Below are 18,106 nucleotides of genomic sequence, written 5' to 3'. Positions count from 1 at the left end.
CACACCGAGCTGGCTTCCTTCTCAGGGACTCAGGGTTGAAAAAGCAAACTGTGCACGTTGTTCCCAGAGGGAATCAGCCCTTCATTCTCATAGCTGTTCAATTCCTGGTTTCTGATGTGTTCACGTCTTAAAGTGTGTGTAAAGATTATTTTTTATTTTTTTGAGAACTGAGTCTCACTCTGTTGCCCAGGCTGGAGTGCAGTGGTGCAAACTCAGGTCACTGCAACCTTCGCTTCCCAGGTTCAAGCGATTTTCCTGCCTCAGTCTCCAGAGTAGTTGGGATTATAGGCACCTGCCACTATGCCCAGTTAATTTTTATATTTTTAGTAGAGACGGGGTTTCACCATGTTGGCCAGGCTGGTCTCAAACTCCTGACTTTGTGATCTGCCCACCTCGGCCTCCCAAAATGCTGGGGTTACAGGCGTGAGCCACTGCGCCCGGCCTATAAAGATTATTTCTGAGCCGGATTTCTGCTCTTCTTCTACTTACAAATAACACCCGTATCACTCCGGAGCAGCACATGTGTTGAAAGATACTCCCAAGAAGTGACACTTCTGGGCAGAAACTTTATTACTTTTTAAATAAAGCCATGATAAGGATAAAGGTAGTAAAAGAAGGTGACATTTTAATATACCCACTCCTTCTGGGTTGACTAATCACCATCATTCTAACTTCAGATGAATCACTGGCTAGAGCAGAATGTTAACTGGGCCTCACTGCCATGTCTCTCTCTCACAAACCCCTATATGAGCATGCTTTTCCATAGGCCTTCCTGTGGAGATGGAGTCTCATTCTGTCACCCAGGCGGAATTCGTGGCGCACTGAGATACCGCACTTAGCCTTGAACTCCTGAGCTCAAGCCATCTTCCTGCTTGGCCTCTGCAGGTCTTTAGAATACTGGTGCTTACTCTAGGCTCTTGTCTGACGGTGGTTTGTGGCTTGTGTTTTGTGTGTGCACTTTGTACTGAAACTCTGGTGGTTTCAACAAGTTCTCCATATCTGTGTCAGGACCTACGTAAGTTAAACCCCTATCACTGAAAGCCACAACACAAAGAAGGTAGTTTTTATGGACCTCAGGGCGAAGCGCATGGCAGCGAGCTGCTCTCTCCTCCTCGGTGAAATGGTTTCGTGTATGAGAACACGCATGACGGACTTCACAACACGTGTGAGCTTTATTTCGCCGTACATTACTCCACCAAGGGCACCCCAGGGAGCTTACCTTGTCCCTCCCAATCGGAAGGGGCATGGCCGTGTACAGATTCTTCCTGCCGTCAAACACGGGCTTCCGATCCCCAAAGATCTGTGTTTTAAAGTGCTGGACCATGTGTTCCACGATTTCCCTGAAACAAAGACAAAAGTCAGGCAAAATGTCAATAAAATGGAGAAAATGGCATACAAGGACAGTATTTTTCTGACGCTATTTTTTTTTTTTTTTTGAGATGGAGTCTTGCTCTTGTCACCCAGTCTGGAGTCGCCCAGTCTGGAGTACAATGGCGTGATCTCGGCTCACCGCAACCTCTGCCTCCCGGATTCAAGCAATTCTCCTGCCTTGACCCCATGAGTAGCTGGGATTAATGCCACTATGCCCGGCTAATTTTTTTTTTTTTGAGACGGAGTTTCGCTCTTGTTGCCAAGGCTGGAGTGCAGTGTCACGATCTCGGCTCACTGCAACCTCCACCTCCTGGGTTCAAGTGATTCTCCTGCCTCAGCCTCCTCAAGGCTGGGATTACAGGTGCCTGCCACTATACCCGGCTAATTTTTTGTATTTTTTTTGAGTAGAGACGAGGTTTCATCATGTTGGCCGGGCTGGTCTCAAACTCCCGACCTCAAGCGATCCATCCGCCTCGGCCTCCCAAAGTGCTGAGATTACAGGCGTGAGCCACCACGCCCGGCTCTCTGATGCTACTTTTAAAGCCATTCTGGAAGACCTGTGGCTCCTTTGGGCAACAGGACTTCCAATTTCTATACGGAAGCAGACCAGATCCATGAGTGGGTTTGTGCTCATGCACTGAGTGAAACACGGGAGGGAGAACCTGGTATGCGCTGGGCACTTTCCACGCCCCATACAGCAGATGGCAGACACCTCCAGAACCCCCGGAGCTCCCTGGAGGCACTGACGAGAAGAACAGAGCTTGTGACATTTGTGTTCCACGGAGGTAGGGTCAGGCGCCCATGCCTCCGCACCGCTCCCCACTATGCTCACAGACTGGCAGGTGTGGCTCGGCTTGTCTGCAGGCCTCGCTGTGGCCGCTAGGATTTGCTGTGTGACCCCAGTCAAGGGGTTTGTGAGACTGGCTTGGCCTTCTGTGCTCCTCTGATCGCCAGAAAAATGAGTCCTGGGAGCTGCTGCCGCTCCAGTCTAGCCTGACCCAGGGGCCCAGCCAAACCTCAGCCCACTTGCAGAGCCATGGTATGAAACGGATGCTTGCTGCTGGGAGGGGCTGGGGTTTTGGTGTTGGGGGCTCAGGCATTCCGGTGGCAGAAGGGTGCTAGATGCAAGGAAGCTGCTCTGCAGTGCTCCATGAGCAGAGATCCATGACCCCCACCCTCCACCCCCCAACCCCCACTTCCCCACCGTGACAGAGAGGCCTCCAGAAACACACTCTGCAAACCTCCTGCTGGCCTTGAGCTCTGCTCCAAAGAGGTACCAGCTTGGCATAGCACCCCCCTGGCATTTCAGGTGGTTGTTTTATTTTATTTTATTAGAGACAGGGTCTCGCTCTATCTTACTAGAGTACAGTGGCGCAATTACTGCTCACTGCAGCCTCGACCTCCCCGGCAGAAGCAATCCTCCCATCCCAGCCTCCCAAGTAGCCAGAACTACATGCAACAGGCCACTATGCCCAGCTAATGTTTAAATTTTTTTGTAGAGATGGGGCCTCCCTTATGTTGCTCAGGCTGGTCTCGAACTCCTGGGCTCAGGCAATCCTCCCACCTTTGCCTCCCAAAGTGATGGGAGTACAGGCATGAGTCACTGTGCCCAGCTCAGAGGGGTTCTGAGGCATTTTAATTCAGCTCACTAAATGCCTACCCTCTCACACTATGCCTGATGAAGTACAAATATGAAGAGCTGGGGTCCCTGCCTGCCCACAGAGGCCCAAGTGAGGGAAACGCAGAGGCCCATGGGGTGCTCAACATCTCGGTTTTTTTTTACCAGGAAATGCCAGCTCAGGGGATGTGGTAAAGTGGGAGAGACGAAGGTGGGGGCAGGGGAGTCGCTGACAAACCTCCATAGGGAGGTAGGAATACAGCGTGGCTAGAATGGTCGTTCTCCTGGGCAGAGTCTCGGTCATCTCTCAGGAAGCAAGAATCTGCCAACTCCTTCCATTCCTTTCCCAAAAGACAAGGCAAGCTGGCCCGGAGGGCTTTCCTTATTCAGAATGGCTTTGCTTGGTCCACCTCCAACAGCCCCAGGAAGAGGGTCTCAGGGATCCAGTTAACCTGCCCTCAATACCTGTGGTCTGGGGAGTGCCCATGGAAGATGCCCAGAGCCTCTCAGTGACATCTTTGAGGGCTCCACCAAGCTGCACCCGCCTCTGACAGTGCTGGGAGATCCAGCCTGGGCAGGGTATAGCACTGAGGGCCATCAGCATAGCCCTGGCATCCATCCCTGCCATGCCCACCTGGCAGCCAGGGCACAATCTCACTTGGCGCCTCCCTGACCTGCTCTGGGCTGCCCAAGACAAGGTGTGCCCTGCAGCTCTTGCAAGAGGACAGCTCATTTCTCCGTGCTCTCTCCAAACCATTACAAAGGGTCCCCAACCTTCGGAGGACCTCATCTCCCTGGCCAGGACAGCACAGTCAACTTGAGGTGCAGATGGCTCCACTGGAGGGAAGGTGGGTTCTACTCACATTCAAAGAACAAATCATTCTGGCCTAATTCAAACTTGACCTGAACACAGTAAGACGGCACACACCCTGACTCATTTCATGAGGTCAGCAAAACCTTTAGGTTGAAACTAGACAGGAAGAGTACTAAGAAATCACGGCCCAATCACTTATAAACAGAGGCAGGAACAAGCTGAATCTAGCAACATGTTTAAAAATAAATCATCATGTCAAAGTTCAGTCGATACCAGAAACAAAAGGTTGAATTTAACATAAAATTCATTAACATGAAACAGGTTATAAACCTAAAAGCTATAACTGAAAAAAGCCTAGAAGAAAGCGTAAGAGAAAAATGCTCCTAAACCTTGGGATAGACAAAAATTTCTAAGAAGTGTGTCCTTAAAGAAAAAAATTCATAAACTAGGCTTCATTAAAATTAAAAACTTTTACCCATCTCTTAAAAAAAAGAGAGAGAGAGAGACATCATTATAAAAGTGAAAAGGCAAGGCCAGGCGCGGTGGCTCACGCCTATAATCTCAGCACTTTGGGAGGCAGGTGGATCACTTGAGGTCAGGAGTTTGAGACCAGCCTGGCCAATATGGTGAAACCCCATCTCTACTAAAAATACAAAAAATTAGCTGGGTGTAGTGATGGGTGCCTGTAATCCCAGTTACTTGGGAGACTGAGGTGGGAGAATCGTTTGAACCCAGGAGGCGGAGGTTGCAGTGAGCCAATATTGTGCCACTGCACTCCAGCCTGGGCACGACAGAGTGAGACTCCATCTCAAAAACAAACAAAAACAAAAAGAGCAATCAACTAGAAGGAAATATTCCATAATCACACAGACACACATCCAACAAAGAACTTGTATGCATAATGTATTTAGGAAAATTCTTACAACTCAGTAAGACAGATAACCCAACTTAAACGAGCAAAAACTTTGACCAGACATATGGCAGAAGAGGATACACAAATGGCGGGTAAGCACATTAAAGGGTGTTCATCACTAGGCTTTAGGTAAGTGGAAATGAAGCCACAGACACCCAGTAGAGAGGCTAAAATCGGAAAGGGTAACAATACCAAGAGCTGGTGAAGGCGGAGGGAAATGCTCTTTTCTACGAGGATGATGCGACTACTTTGGGGAAAAAGTGTGGCAGTTTCTTACAAAGGTCCATGTCTATTTACCACCCTGTCTAGCAACATCTGACACAAGAAAAATGAAAACACACATCCACGCAAACATTTGCATATAAATGTGTACAACAACTCCAAACTGGAAAGAATTCAAATCAATGTCCATCAGCTGGTGAGTGGACAGACCCACACAATGCAATCCTTGAGTCACCACTGCATGCAACATGACGAGTGTCTTAGAAACACACTTGGGGAACAGAGCCAGCCACCAGGAGGAACAGGTATACCATGATAATGATTCCATGTATAGGAAACTCTCTGACAGGCAAAAACAATCTATACTGACAGAAAGCAGGTCTCTGTTTGCCTTGGGGCAGGGGCCAACAAGCTTAACTGCAATGGAGCAGGTGCTTTTGGGGTTGTTAGCATGTCCTATTGATTGTGGCAGTTCTTACAGGAGTGTATACATTTTTTAAAGATCATAGGCCTATATAAAAGTATGTCTAGGAGATACTGTGGGTTCGGTTCCAGACCAGCACAATAAAGGAAATGTCACAAAAAAGCCAGTCACACAAAGGTGTTGGTTTCCCAGTGCACAGAAAAGTTCTGTTTCCATCGTACTGCCATCTATTCAATGTGCAATAGCATCGTGTCTAAAATGAAAAGTACATTCTTTTGATTAAAAAATACTTTATTGCTAAAAATGCTGACACAGACATGAAAGGCACTGATAAGACTTGCTTGGCACAGGGCTGCCATGAACCTTCACTCTGTTAAACAACGACAACAAACAGTACCCGCAAAGGGCAATAAAGCAAAGCACAGGCGGGCGTGGTGGCTCATGCCTGTAATCCCAGCACTTCGGGAAGCCGAGGCGGGCGGATCATGAAGTCAGGAGTTCGAGACCAACGTGGCCAACATAGTCAAACCCCGACTCTACTGAAAATACAAAAAATTAGCCAGGCGTGGTGGCGGGCGCCTGTAGTCCCAGCTACTTGGGAGGCTGAGGCGGGAGAATTGCTTGAACCCGGGAGGCGGAGGTTGCAGTGAGCCGAGATCGTGCCATTCCACTCCAGCTCGGGCAACAGAGTGAGACTACACACATACATACATACATACATACATACATACATACATACATACATAGCAAAGCACAATAAAATGAGGTGTGCCTGTACTGAAAACAGGTGCATTTTGTTGTACATGAATTATATCTTGATAAAAGTTGGTATCTGTAAAAATCAATGTAACATATTAGAGAAAAATTATGACAATTGTAGCCAGGCGGAGTGGCTCACTCCTGTAATCCCAGCACTTTGGGAGGCTGAGGTGGGTGGATTACTTGGGGTCAGGAGTTTAAGACCAGCCTGGCCAACATGGTGAAACCCTGTCTCTACTAAAACTATAAAAAAATTAGCTCACCGGGCACGGTGGCTCACGCCTATAATCCCAGCACTTTGGGAGGCTGAGGCGGGTGGATCACCTGAGGTCAGGATTTCGAGACCAGCCTGGCCAACATGGTGGAACTCTGTCTCTACTAAAAATACAAAAATTAGCCAGGCATGGTAGCAGGTGCCTGTAATCCCAGCTACTTGGGAGGCTGAGGCAGGAAAATCGCTGGAACCAAGGAAGCAGAGGTTGCAGTGAGCTGAGATCATGCCATTGCACTCTAGCCTGGGCAACAGAGTGAGACTCCGTCTCAAAAAAAAAAAAAAAAAATTAGCCGGGCATGGTGGCACATGCCTGTAGTCCCAGCTACTTGGGAGGCTGAGGCATGAGAACTGCTTGAACCCAGGAGGCGGAGGTTGCAGTGAGCTGAGACTGCGCCACTGCATTCCTGCCTGGGTGACAGAGTGAGACTCCTTCTCAAAAACGAAACAACAAAAACAAAAAGAAAAATTATGACAATTTCAAAGTTGTAGAAGAAAAGCATTTAATAAAATTCAACATCCACTCATGGTTTTTTTTTTTTTTTTTTTTTGAAACAGAATCTTACTCTGTTGTCCAGGCTGCAGTGCAGTGGTGCAATCACAGTTCACTGCGAACTTGAACTCCTGGGCTCAAGGGACCCTCCCCACCAGCCTCTCAAGTAGCTGTGACTATGGGCACATGCCACCACAGTGGCTAATTTCTAACTTCTTGTAGAGATGAAACTTTGCCATGCTGCCTAGGCTGGGCTCAGGCAATCCTCTCACCTTGGCCTCTCTAAGTGCTGGGATTATAGGTATGAGCCATCATGCCTGGTACTTATGATTTAAAAAAAAAAAAATTAGAGAAGTAGGGATAGAAGGAAAAGTCTTAATCTGGTAGGAAATCTGCATGGAAACCTTCTCAAAGTCTATAGCAAACCAACTTTCCCTGAGGCTCGCAACATAACTAAGACGCCCAAATCACCACTTTTGTTCAATGCTGCGCTACAGGTCACAGTTACCACCGTAGGGCAAGAAAGGGATTGTAAAGAAGAAAAAAACTGTCATTACTGCTGGACATTAGGACTGTATTTGCTGAAAATTCAGAAGAGGCTACAGAGCAAAAGGAAGCTTCAGAAAGCCAGAGCACTGCCTCCTGGTCTGGGCCGCGGGCCACGCATAGGGTGAGTGCCACCTGTGCCCCTCCTTGGATAAAGATGCACGTTGCCCTCCAGTGCACCTTTCTTCACTCCTGTGTTCTCAGTGAAAGAGGTGGCGGAAAAGGAGTGGCGGAGTAGGCCATCCAACAAACATCTCAGTGACGATGTCTGCAAGCACCGCCTCCTGCAGGGATGGGTCCCCCGGCTTCCCTGTCCTCTCCCCTCTATGAAATCCAGGTTCTCCACAAAGATTTGGTCCCTGGCAGTACACTGGCAGCTCCCCGCTCCTTTTTTCCCTTTGAGACAATCTCGTGGCCACTCTAAGTTGCATATCACAGCAGAGGAATTCCTGAGTGACTCGGTGATACACAACCGCTGTGTTTGGAAACAGTTATTTAATTGTAGAATGTAACATAATGGCAATACATCATTGATTACATACTTCAGAATCGGTGGCCACCCTGCACCTTGGCCTCCCTCCTCCTTCTAGTTTCTAAAAGAAAAGACCTCTGCCCTGACCCCCACCTGTCTGCCCCACAATTGGAGAGCGGCAGCCAAAAGCACTGTGGTCCTCCCCATAGCAGGGGTGCAGCTGAGGTGGGGGTCCTCCCACAGCCACACGCACAGGGAGGATGGAGGCAGGCATGGCGGTTCCGAGTCCCAACCTGTATTCACAAAGTTTTTGTTTGTTTGTTTGAGACGGAGTCTTGCTCATAAGCCAGGCTGGAGTGCTCTGGCATGATCCCGGCTCACTGCAACCTCCACCTTCTGGGTTCAAGCGATTCTCCTGCCTCAGCCTCCCCAGTAGCTGGGACTACAGGAGCGTGCCACCATGCCCAGCTAGTTTTTGTATTTTTAATAGAGACGGGGTTTCACCATATTGGCCAGGATGGTCTTGATTTCCTGACCTCATGATCCGCCCACCTCAGCCTCCTAAAGTGCTGGGATTACAGGCATGAGCCACTGTGCCTGCCCCAGAAATTTTTTCTTTGAGAGTCAGAAACACTCTGACTTAAAAAAAAAAAAAAATCAGTAAAGAGATATACCATGTTTGTGGATCAGAATATTTTCATCAAACAAATCCATCTTTTTAATTTCAGTAAAAATCCAGAGTGGGATGTATTTTTGTTTGATAGGATTTAATAAACTCATCCTAAAATAGAAGTGGAAATCTGAAGGACAAAGGCTGGCAGGTATTCTTGAGGAGGAGCACCTGGAGGGAAGCAGTGGCGCTGAGGCAGGCAGAGAGCTCGGGACAGAGCCCAGAGCCCAGAGCCCAGAAACAGGCCCAGTGGATGGGGGCAGCAGGAGAGAGAGAGCAGGACACACTTCTCAATGACTTATGGCAGGCAACCACACACCCAGGATTCAAGGAACTACAACCGAGCCCTGCTACTGGAGACTCCTCTGGATGAACCCTCACTGTCCCGAGCCCCATCCAGCACTCGGCATGATGACTCCGCTCACTGACCGTCCTGTGGGCCCCTGGAGGCGGGGTCAGGTCCAGCTCATCCTGCACACCCAGCACAGTGTGCAGTTTGGGCTGGGCAGATCTCTCAAGAGAAGGAGGCTGTTCGGTCGTGCCAGCGAGGCAGTGCCCCGAGGGGCTGCAATGCACACCCGTGGAGTCGGCCGGCAGACAATCCTGGCCACCACTCAGGCATCCACTGCGCAGAGCGAGCATCCCTGGCCACCTGCTGCAGCCCCCGTGCCTTGGGGCCCACTGCTGAGGGTGAGGAGGGGCCCATCTTGTATAAAGTAGAGAAAGTGGACCTCGTGGCTGTGGCAGCAGGATGGCACCTTGCTGCCTAATTCTAACACGGGGGTCCCTTCCCTCCTCAAACACAGATGACCACGTACTTGGCAGTGAATTTTCTTTCTTTGTAAAACTGTGAAAAATACAGATAACATAAAATTGAACATTTCAATGGAGGGTTCAGTTCAGTGGCATTAAGTGCGTCCATGCTGTCGCGCAACAATCACCACCCTCCGTCCACAGATGTTTTTCATTTCCCCAAAGTGAAACTGTACCTGTGAGGCACGAACTCCCCAGCCACCCCATGGAGCCACCTGGGGACGCCGCTCCCGGAGTCCCTGAATCTGGTTCTTCGTTTCAATCCAGTGCAAGCACTGGAAAGTAAGCGAGTGTCCCTGCTTCTGGAGAGCCAGCTCTGCTGGCCAACCAGGTCTCAGGCTGGCTCCTGACTTCCCAACAAAGATGACAGCCCAGGAGCCCATTTGCATGCATTCCGTCCACCAGTGGGCCCCCGGCCTCTGAAAGCGTGACCCATGTGGAAACGAAGGAAAAGGAGAACCACCGCCAAGCTGTTAGTGCTCGTTCTGCCAAGTCCTAAGCAGGGACAACTCCCTCCTCAGTCACCACCCAGGACAAGGGCAGTGCCAAGCAGCACCCCACACAGGGCCAGGGCCGCCTCGCAGAAGCCGGAGCGTGCTTGCTAATGCAGGGAATCAAGTGCCTGCCCTGTTTGCCTGTTTGCCCTTTTCTCATAACTCTGACAGGTTTCCTCTTTTACAAATGTCATCCTTTCATTAATTTCTAATTACCCAGTTTTTGCCTTAATACATTCTCATCGAAAGTTTCACATAACGATAAAGCTGAAAGTCCCAGCCTGGGCAACACGGAGAGACCCACCCCATCTCTACAAAATATTTAAAAATTAGTGGAGTGTGGTGGTGCACGCCACTACTTGGGAGGCGGAGGTGGGAGGATCGCTTGACCCCAGGAGGTTGAGGTTGCAGTGAGCCATGATTGCATCACTGCACTACAGCCTGGGTAACAGAGGGAGATACTGTTTCAAAAAGAAAAAAAAACCCCAAAAAGCTAAAAGTCTGTTTCCACTACCCACTCATTTCAATCTCCATTCTAAGAAGTAACCTTCTCCTTTCCAAACCTTTGCTTTCACATAAACACATAGCTATCTACAAATACAGTGCTTTATTATTTTTATACACGCGGTATCAAACCCACACTTCTGAGGCTCCCATTTTCCTACTCTGTGTCTTTGAGATCTTTCCTCCTAACTGTATACAATGTGGCCTAGAACTACAGACCCATAATCATGTGCCTTTAGTGCTTACCACTTAACCACCTGCTACTTAGTTGTGTTTCTGGGCTTGGAGGTCAACCTGGGAGCCCCACTCCACTGCTGCTGAGGCCACACTGCATTCCCCAGTGCACTCCTCTAACCTGTCGCTTCCTACTGATATTCAGATGGTGTCTTTTGTTGTTCTTTTTTGTTCAGAGTAGTCACCCTATACATCTCCTTGGGATACAGAGACTGAGAAGGAGAACGGGTGTGTCAGAGGTGTTTCTGCTTTAATACCTGCACCAGACTGGGCCCACCTGTACTCCTGTGAGTGGCTCATGCCCAGAGTCACAGAGCTCCAGGTGCGAGGCTGAGTGTGACGCAGCCATGCTGCCCGGCCCTCCGCTTCACAGCACAGGGCAATCGCGTCTGCTAGTTCTTCTGGGGAACTCAAGAAGCTCCCCAGGAGCTTCTTGACGGAGCTCAAGACGAACAAGCAGGAAGAGGGGCAGGGGAAGGGAGACGAGCCCATCTCCTCCTCGTAGCCCACCCGTGCTTCTCAGCACAGAGCATGGGGGCAAGGCCCACATGACTTCAGCAAGGCTTAGGTTGTGCGGCCCTTGCTCCCATGCTTTCTTGGCTTAAGACTGGCTGTGTTGTGCAGCCACCTCGGTGCCCACAGCTGTACAGGACGCTCCTGAGAGGAGGGGTCCTGCTTGCACCAAACCCCACCCCGGCAGCCCTGGGAAAAGGGGCGGACTATATTGCAGGGCCTGAGGGCACTGAGGCTGCTTCACTAGGTAGCTGTCAGAACGTCGTCACGGAAGTGACTGAGGTGCAAGGGCATCTTTCTCATGACCTTGGACAAAGCCTCTGTGTTGGACTCATTAAACATCGACCCGGGGCATTGCACAAGGTTTGGGAACTCATGACTAAGATGCCATCCTGCTCTCACAGAGGCTGCAGCGTGGAAAGAGAAATGGCTAGGAGACGCCGAGCAGCAGGACGGAGGAGCTCCCCGGGCCCAGACTCATGACGGGCTCAGGTCCCCACCTTCATCTCCCTTTGCACTCGGAGCTCCCCTCCAGCGGCGCTGACCATGGGCACCATCCACCTCCCCACTGGGGACAGGAGCTACGTCTGCCTCAGCCACCACTGCACCTCTAGGGCATTGCGCTGATGCGTGAGCAGGGGTCTCAGGAACGTGGGTCGTGGGAGGAGGGAGGAGGGTCCTAGGAGGCAGGCCAGGGCTCCCACACAGGTCTGGCGAGCACAAACATTTTACTTCTGACATTTTCCTATGCTGTTTTGATTGATTACAACTTTGAGATAGGGCCTAAAGGTTCCTAGGTCTAGGCAGCAACTCTCAAGCTGGCTCACAGCCTAGTAGGCTGGCCTTGGCCCTGTGCATGCAGCTCCTGCCCTGCATCTGCTGCTTACCAACTGCGTGACCCGACCCTGGCAGGCGAAACCACCGGCGTGTAGTAGCACAGTCCTGGAAAGACACCACGTTCTCATCACCCTCAGCCTCTTTCTGGTGTCAGATGACAAAGCCTTGGCCATGCCTAGTTTCATAAAAGAAAGCTGCTTGTATACTGTGGTTGACGGCCTAAGGGCCCACCTTCCACTGCACCAGTCAACAGCCCAGAAAATATGGGCCAGGTGTGGTGGCTCACACCTGTAATCCCAGCACTTTGGGAGGCCAAGGTGAGCAGACTGCTTGAGGCCAGGAGTTTGAGACCAGCCTGGGCAACATGGTGAAACCTTGTCTCTACTAAAAATACAGAAATTAGCTGGGCACAGTGACTCACGCCTGTTATCCCAGTACTTCGGGAGGCCAAGGCGGACAGACCACAAGAGGCCAGGAGTTTGAGACCAGCCTGAGCAACATGGTGAAACCCAATCTCTATTAAAAATACAAAATTTGCCGGTTGTGGTGGTGCATGCCTGCAATCTCAGCTACTCCGGATGGGTGGCTGAGGCACGAGAATCGCTTGAACACAGGAGGTGAAGGTTGCAGTGAGCCCAGATAATGCCACTGTACTACAGCCTGGGAAACAGAGTGAGACCCTGTCTCAAAAAAAAAAAAAAAAAAAGGAAAAAGGAAATGTGTATACTGCTTCATGCCCTCATTCTGGTTGTAAGAGTACCCCCTAAATCACAAATTCACACAGGGTTCTATCCCAGGGAAATGCAAAAACAAACCAGCAGTCCCACTGATGGAGAGCCACACAGCAATGACATATACTAAAAGATCTAGGAAGACCTTTAGTAAAGAAAGCTGCTTAACCCAGTGGTGCACATAGTTTTTGTTCAGAAATACACGTTCTAGTAAGTGCATATTTAAAGAACCTCATAGAACTCTCAGCATACTCTGGACATGTTGAGTGAATCCAACTGTTTAGTTTTACAGATATGAGAACTAAGTTCCCAGACATTCTCTCTCTTAGCATATTCAGCTTTGTAATCATCGCCATGGCTTAGAACATTTTTACCACCCCAAAAATCAACACCATACTCAACAGCAGGCACTCCCCACATTCCAGGAAAAGAAAAATTTACACAATTTATAATAGCATCCAAAAACACAGCATACTTCGGATTCATAGTGACCACAATAAAGAATTCAAAGGGGCTTTCTAGCATAAATTGATGAGTTCTTTATATTTATTATTCTATGTACTTGGAAAAACAGCAGATCCAGAATAGCTAAAACAATTGTGAAGAACAACAAATTTGGAGGAATTACTGAATCGGATTTCAAGCCTTACCACTTAACTATAGTTTAAATGACCAAGAGTTCCTTGCCTAAAGACAACACAGAAGATAATCCAGAAATAGATCCACACACATATACAGGTTGAGCACCCCAATCTGAAAACCCCAAATCCAAAATGCTCCAAAATCTGAAACTTCATGAGCACCAACATGATGCTCAAAGGAAATGCTCATTGGAGCATTCTGGGTGTCAGGTTTTCAGATCTGCAATTCTCAACTGGTAAGCATAATGGAAATATTCCAAAATAGAAATAAATAAATAAATAAATGAAAATTTGAAACACTTCTAGTCCTAAGAATTTTGAATAAGAGATACTCAACCTGTACAATCAAAGGATTTTTTTCAAAAGTCAAAAGGTAAATCAGTGGGTGAAAGAAAAGTATTTTCAACAGACCACCACCTCACACCATACATAAAAATTAATTCAAGATGGATCACGGACTAAATATGCAAGCAAAAACCATAATTCTAAAATAAAAACAAGAGAATATCTTTATGATCCCTAGGTAGGCAAAAATTTCCTAGAGAGAATACACTATGTAACGGCTGTTTTTAAAAATTTATAAATTAGACTTCAACAAAACTAAAAAGTTCTGCTCATTAAAAGAAAGACACCATTAGGAAGGTGAGATGACAAGTTTTGGACTAGGAGAAAATATTCCCAGTATAGACTTGTATGATGGTGGTTTTTAGGTGCCAATGTGTCTAGATTAAAGAATAATCCAGAGAACTGGTAAAGCGTGACTCCTGGGTGTGCCTGTGTGGCTGCTTCCAGAGGAGACGGCGTGTTAGTCAGGGACCGGGTGGGGATCTGCCCCCAGTGTGGGTAGTGCCATCCAATCAGCTGGGGGCCCAGATAGAAAAAAAAAGGAAAGAAAGAGTGATTTCTTCTCTCCCTCCTGGGGCTGGGACACTGTCTTCCTCCTGCCTTGGACATCAGAATTCCAGGCTCCCTTGGCCTTTGGGCTCCAGGACTTATAGCAGCAGCCCCGTGGGTTTCAGGTCATTGGCTTCCCTGATTATAAGGCTTTCAGAGTCCCGCTACTGACACTCTAGGCTCTCCAGCTTACAAATGGCCTGCTGTGGGACACCTTAGCCTCTACAATCATGTGGGCCAATTCGCCTAATAAATCCCCTCTCATATCTATAGATATATGTATAGTCATGTGTGGTTTAACCATGGGGATACGGCCTGAGAAATTCACTCAGGCGATTTCGTTGCGGTGTGAACATCATAGAGTATATTTACATACACCCGCGAGGTAGAGTCGACCACGCACCTAGGCTGCAAACCTGTACAGCATGTGACTACTGAACACTGCAAGCAATTGTAACACCATGGTAAGGATGTGTGCATCTACATATACTTAGGCTGGGCCCAGTGGCTCATGCCTGTAATCCAGCACTTCGGGAGGCTGAGGCAGGCAGATCACTTGAGGTCTGGAGTTCGAGAGTAGCCTGGCCGATATGGTGAAATTCCATCTCTACTAAAAATACAAAAAATTAGCCCGGTGTGGTGGCATGTGCCTGTAATCCCAGCTACCCGGGAGGATGAGGCAGGAGAATCACTTGAATCTAGGAGATGCAGACTGCAGTGAGCCGAGATTATGCTACTGGACTCCAGCCTGGGTGACAGAGCAAGACTCCATCTCAAAATAAAAAATAAAAAAATCTAAACTCAGAAAAGGTAACGCACCGCTCTATAACGTTACGTGGTCTATGACGTCAGTAGGTGACAGGAATTTTTCAGCTCCCTTACAATCTTTTGGGACCACTGTGGTATATATGGTCTGTCACTGGTCAAACATTGTCATGCGGTACATGACTGTATCTCTATCCTATTGGTTCTGTCGCTCCGGAGGACCCTGACAAATGCAACATGCATCTAGAATATACTAAAAACTCTCATGGATCAATAACAAAAAGACAAGAAACTCGGTTTAAAAAAAAAAAAAAACAGGTCAAAATACTTCAACACTTTGCTGGAAATAATATATCGCTTAATGGATGAAAATAATATATAAAAACACGAAAAGACGCTCAGCTCATCAGTTACCAGAGAAATGAAAATTAACCACAATGAGAAACCACAGTCCACCCACCGAAACACACAAAAAATGCATGACCACACTGAGCACTGGTGGGGGTGGGTGGCCTCAGAAACACTCAGCGGAGCTGACGGGAGGAAAACGGATGGGAGCATGGGAACACCATTTATCTGACAGGTTCACATGCAGCTAAACGCACACCTACCCTTCGACCCAGCAATTCTACTCCTAGGTACTTATCTAAGAGAGATGAAAACGCCTCCATAAAAAGAACTTCAACAAGAATGTTCACAGCAGCCTTATTCATAATGGCCACAGCCTAGACTGCCCATGTGTTTAAAAGGAACATGAAAAACAGACTATGAAATAGGCAATAGAGTATTCTTTAGCAATAAAAATAAGCTACGAATACACACAATGGCGCAGGTGGGTCTCATAAATTCTGCTGAGTAAAAGCAGTCGGGATTGAGGCTGTGTCACTAGACAGACCCGGAAACTAATCCATGTGACACAGAGCAGAATACTGTGACTTTAGGGGCTGGGGTAACTGGAAGAGGGTATGAGGCAACTTTCTAGGGTGATCAGTATATATATTTGTCAAAATTCTTCGAGTTGTACATTTACGATGTATGTATTTCACTATCCTGAAACTGTGTCTCAATACAAAAACTTTATATATTTTTATATACATATAACATATATATATATATATATATTTTTTTTTTTTTTTTCAGTCCATAGGTTTGACTCTGAAAAACTGTTTTTGAAAAACAAATGCAGCTGAAATGTTCTGGAAAAAAGCCAGATGGATCTGCTGAGAATTTCAGAGTTGATTAGTTTAAATGCCATGTCTGTCTGGGCAGACCACTTACACAGGTCATGAAGGATGAAACGTAATACCTGTTAACTCTCCTTGGGCACTTCTCTGGCTTGATATCCAATTCATAGTGATAGATGTCAATTTTGGGGATGTCCATTTCGAAGAAATTGGCCTGTAATTTGATTGTTCTTCCGGAGGTCCCAAAGTCGGGTCTAGGTGGAGGCTTGAAGGCATATCCTTGGATGGGGGGTGGCGGCGGTGCAGGAGGCGCAAGTGCTGGAATGGCAGAGAGAACACCCGTTAACAGGGGAGCAGGCTTGCTCTGTGGCCCTTCCCACCCCTCAGCCCTGAGCCACCATATGCCCCCCTCTGCTGTTTCCATTCATGTCCAGGCCAATATCACATTCCACAGAGGAGGCGTCTCAACATTAAGCCAATAATTTACTTAAAATGTATCATAACAAGTCATCGGTGATCAAACTTGCTATGTCCATTTCTGTTCTTTGTTCCCATCTCAGACACTGGACAGATGAGGCAGCGTGAATTACCAGCAAGGGAGACAAGGCAAAGAGCCCGAAAGTGTCAAGGTGGTGCCCTTCCCTCCTTGCTGTTTAAACCATTCATTTACTCAGGAAATGCTTTTTATCACACGTAAGCAGCAGAAACTACATCCCAACTCAAGTTTTCAGTGGCTCCATATTAGTAAAGTTCAAAATGTAGATTTAGAAAAGTAAACATTTTTCAATAAAAGAATACTTTCAAGTTTCACTCAAATGTCTGTTTAAAAAAAAAGACAACCCTTTTCCATTTAAAACAAATCACATGTACTTCAATCCCTATTGACATTCACCAGAAAGAAAAAGTACTCTACTAAAAATAATATGAGCTGTTCTTACTGTATTTCTGACCTAGAAAAACTCAGAGACTCCTTGAATTATTATTTTTTTAAATTTTGTTTCCTATGAGAAAACTAACATGCTTTCAAGATTATTAAGCTCATTGAGTTACAACATTTGGAAACGGTCATGGCAGCATGGTCTTCCACCAAGCTGCCATGACTTCATAGATGACACATCTACAGACTTCCACGACACTCCACCCTTCAATGGCACACAGCAGGTGCCCCTGTGGGCTGGGTGCCATGCCCTGGGCCAAGGCTACAAAAATAAACCAAGTCAGGCCGGGCGCAGTGGCTCACACCTATAATCCCAGCACTTTGGGAGGCCGAGGTCAGTAGATCACCTGAGGTCAGGAGTTCGAGACCAGCCTGGCCAATATGGTGAAACCCCATCTCTACTAGAAATACAAAAATTAGCTGGGTGTGGTGCCACGTGCCTGTAGTCCCAGCTACTCGGGAGGCTGAGGCAGGAGAATCGCTTGAACCTGGGAGGCAGAGGTTGCAGTGAGCCGAGATCATGCCACTGTACTCCAGCCTGGGTGATATAGAGTGAGACTCCATCTCGAAATAAACAAACAAACAAACAAACAGAGTCCTCAAGCAGCGCCCATGCTGCCACTAGGGACAGTTTCCAGGTGTCAGTCATCCACAGGATGACTTTTCATAAGCTCAGCAGCTCACCAAGATCCTTCCCAGCAAGGACCCTAACCGTGACTGCGAGTGGACATTGCAGTCCAGGTGGGCTCAGTGGAGCCAGCCACTCCCTTGAGGGAGCCTCTCCATACGCCACACTGGAGTAGAACAAAGCGCTCACCAACACGTGGCCCCATTCTCAAGTGGCTCCAACCACCCCGTGAGATGGCTCCCAGGAAACGTCCAGGACAGAGCCCAGGAATCCGGCCCCATGGCCAATCTCGATTCCAGGGCTGGGCACGCTCCTCTCGGGGAGGAGAGTCACTGTCCTTTGGTGACTCCCAGCTTAC

At 48.0% G+C, this 18,106-nt stretch overlaps 1 protein-coding gene across 1 annotated transcript in view; it reads right to left on the bottom strand.

The window, feature by feature from the left end:
- AGO2 (argonaute RISC catalytic component 2) overlaps window positions 1-18,106 on the bottom strand; it is a 120,405-nt gene that overhangs the window by 52,222 nt on the left and 50,077 nt on the right. Inside the window, exons 2-3 of the mRNA XM_030937401.1 lie at window positions 16,306-16,501; window positions 1,220-1,340 (exon numbers count right to left, since the gene is read on the bottom strand). Of these exons, the coding sequence (XP_030793261.1) occupies window positions 1,220-1,340; window positions 16,306-16,501 (317 nt within the window). The remainder of the gene's footprint in view (window positions 1-1,219; window positions 1,341-16,305; window positions 16,502-18,106) is intronic.

Source organism: Rhinopithecus roxellana, chromosome 9 (genome assembly GCF_007565055.1).
Source record: "Rhinopithecus roxellana isolate Shanxi Qingling chromosome 9, ASM756505v1, whole genome shotgun sequence".
NCBI classification, from domain to species: domain Eukaryota; kingdom Metazoa; phylum Chordata; class Mammalia; order Primates; family Cercopithecidae; genus Rhinopithecus; species Rhinopithecus roxellana.
Note: the sequence above shows the minus strand (reverse complement) of the source record. Positions and strands in the feature narration are given on the sequence as shown.